General features: G+C 32.7%; 1 protein-coding gene across 1 annotated transcript in view; it reads right to left on the reverse strand.

The window, feature by feature from the left end:
- Positions 919–2,643, reverse strand: part of LOC107621383 (UDP-glycosyltransferase 83A1-like) — a 4,400-nt gene continuing 2,675 nt past the window's right edge. Inside the window, exon 2 of the mRNA XM_016323405.2 lies at positions 919–1,941. Coding sequence (XP_016178891.2) covers positions 1,052–1,941 — 890 coding nt within the window. The 3' untranslated portion in view covers positions 919–1,051. The remainder of the gene's footprint in view (positions 1,942–2,643) is intronic.

Below are 2,643 nucleotides of genomic sequence, written 5' to 3' on the forward strand. Positions count from 1 at the left end.
CTTTCTACAGAATGAACCAAACACAGTACTCATGGTGAACTGAACACAGTACTCATGGTGAACTGAACACAGTACTCATGGTGAAACAATTCACAATTGTATAGTACTGAGTGAACGAAACATAATCAATTATATAAAATCAAATTCAAATAACTCTACCTACAAATCAAAACCACAAAGGCCACTGAACCGAACAATGTTCATGTGGTGAATAAATGGTGATCAACTTTTAATCAACAAGAATAGTTTTTTTCCATGCAAAAAAAGTACTGAACATAGTAACAACCAATTTCAAAGTCCTAGTTAAACTATCCACCGAACTGAAGAAGAAGAAGAACCTACTGCGCGAATTTGAAAGAAGAAAGAGGAGGAGAAATACTATTCTTGTTGATTAAAAGTTGATCACCATTTATTCACCACATGAACATTGTTCGGTTCGGTGGCCTTTGTGATTTTGATTCACTAAATGAATGTTGTTCGATTCAGTGGCCTCATTTTACTTTGTTCAATGTTTAAGATTATTGTGATAGCATGTGGCAATCATTCCTTAGCTGTCTCAACGTAATAACCCCATTCAACTGATTTGAAGTTGAATCATTTATTGTTTCTATTCAGAAGTGTAGATCGAAGAAGAAAACGAAGAAAAAGAAGAACAACGGAGCTTATTACGTTGAATTCAATGCAGATCAATAATGAAGAATGCGAGCAGAGAAGAAAAATGCAAACAGAAGAGAACGACGAATTTTATTAGGTGTATAGCAAATGACTGTGAAATGGGAGAACACGTGTGTGAAAAAAGTTACTTTGATAACATCCATGTATTTTTTACATGGATATAGAGCTTTTCTCTTTTATTTAATTTGAGTCAATTAGAAGAGAAACATATCTAAAACTACTTAATCATCATCTTGAAAGTCATAAACAATAAATCACTTTCCTTTTTTTATTTCTTTTTATTCATTTTGACATTCGGAACAATCATCAGAGCTCAAGCATGCAATAACAAACGACTAACGTTTAGAATTAAAACGTGTTCAGAAAAAGCAAATCCTTATTCCTTCAACCAGTTGATGAACTTGTTTAAGTTCTCTGAAGACCTTCCTCCAACATCAACGTCCTTCATTAGCTTCTTCTTTAGCTCACGAGCCTTAAATCTTATGTTCTCATCACTAAGCAATTTATCAACTTTGACTTTTATCTCTTCGCGTGAGATCATCCCATTCTCATCCAAATCAAATCCCAATCCAACCTTCCACTCATCACAAATATATATTTTGTCAAAGAATTGGTCAGCAAAATATGGCCAACACAAAAAAGGCACTCCATTAGACAAACCTTCCAAAGTCGAATTCCAACCGCAGTGACTTATAAAGCAAGCAATGGCAGGGTGGCGTAGCACCTTTTCTTGAGGAGCCCATTCAATTATCTTACCTTCATTCCCCTTGAATTCGTTAGGAAAACACACTTTATTGCTACAATCTGAATCTTTTCGCACCACCCAAAGAAAGGGTCTATTAGTAAGTTCAAGTCCGAGAGCGAGTTCTTTGAATTGTTTTTCATCAAAAAGAGTGGTGCTTCCGAATGCAACATATATAACAGAACCATGAGGTTGTTGATCAAGCCAATTCAAACAAGAAAAATCTTCTTCCCAGAATTGTCCCAATGATCTTTCAGTTACACCTTGATCATCGTCATAGGTTCTTAATAATGAACCAATTGGTAATAGCTTTGGTACAAATGATAATGCTCCAGGTTCAAGATCGGGTGTGGAGTTACAAAAGCACCACTCTGTGGATTCTAGAGTTTTCATGGATTGAAGAATAATGTTGAATAACATCTTCTCAGTTTTAGAGTCAGATATTTTTGCCCACCATATAAATTCTGTGTCCATGGGAGGAATCCTTGGTGATAACTGAAATCTTTTTTGTGTGGTTGCCAACCCTGCAGTTTCAAAACATGATAATATTACGGAAATAGGTTGAAAAATAACGACAACAAAAATTGTGAATTTTTTGTTACTATTTCTTTCACAAAGAAAATAAAATAAAATAAAATAAATATTTGCACTATTTTTCTGGCTTTTTCTTAAATAAATTCATTTGAGTAATTACTCTACTTAACATTATTAATTAATAATTTAACATTTTTGTTTATATAAAAACCAATTCTATTTTAGTAATATATAAATACAATATTTTATTTATATTTGTGTTATTAATTTAAGCAAAGAATTTTATGTAGAATTAAACATTTGATGGTTATGTTGTTTATGGGATGATTGTGTTGTTTATGGGACGATTGTATTGGTTATATTGAATTTTTAATTTGCATATTCATTAAGTTAATAATAAGAGTAATTACCCAAATCAGTCCCAAAGATTTTAGAATTGGACATTTTAGTCCCCAAGAAAAATTAATACATAGATCAATCTCCAAGGTTTTACTCCGGCAGACAAATCAGTCCCCAGTTCATTTTCCGGCAGAGTAATTACCCAGATCAATTCCCAAAGATTTTAAAAACGGACATTTTAATCCCCAAGAAAAACTAATGTACAAATTAATCCCCAACGTTTCTCTCTGTTAGACATAACAGTCCTCCATCCAAAAATAAAATTATTATTATTAATTGCACAATAATATTGT

The sequence above is a fragment of the Arachis ipaensis genome, chromosome B10 (genome assembly GCF_000816755.2).
Source record: "Arachis ipaensis cultivar K30076 chromosome B10, Araip1.1, whole genome shotgun sequence".
Lineage (NCBI taxonomy): Eukaryota > Viridiplantae > Streptophyta > Magnoliopsida > Fabales > Fabaceae > Arachis > Arachis ipaensis.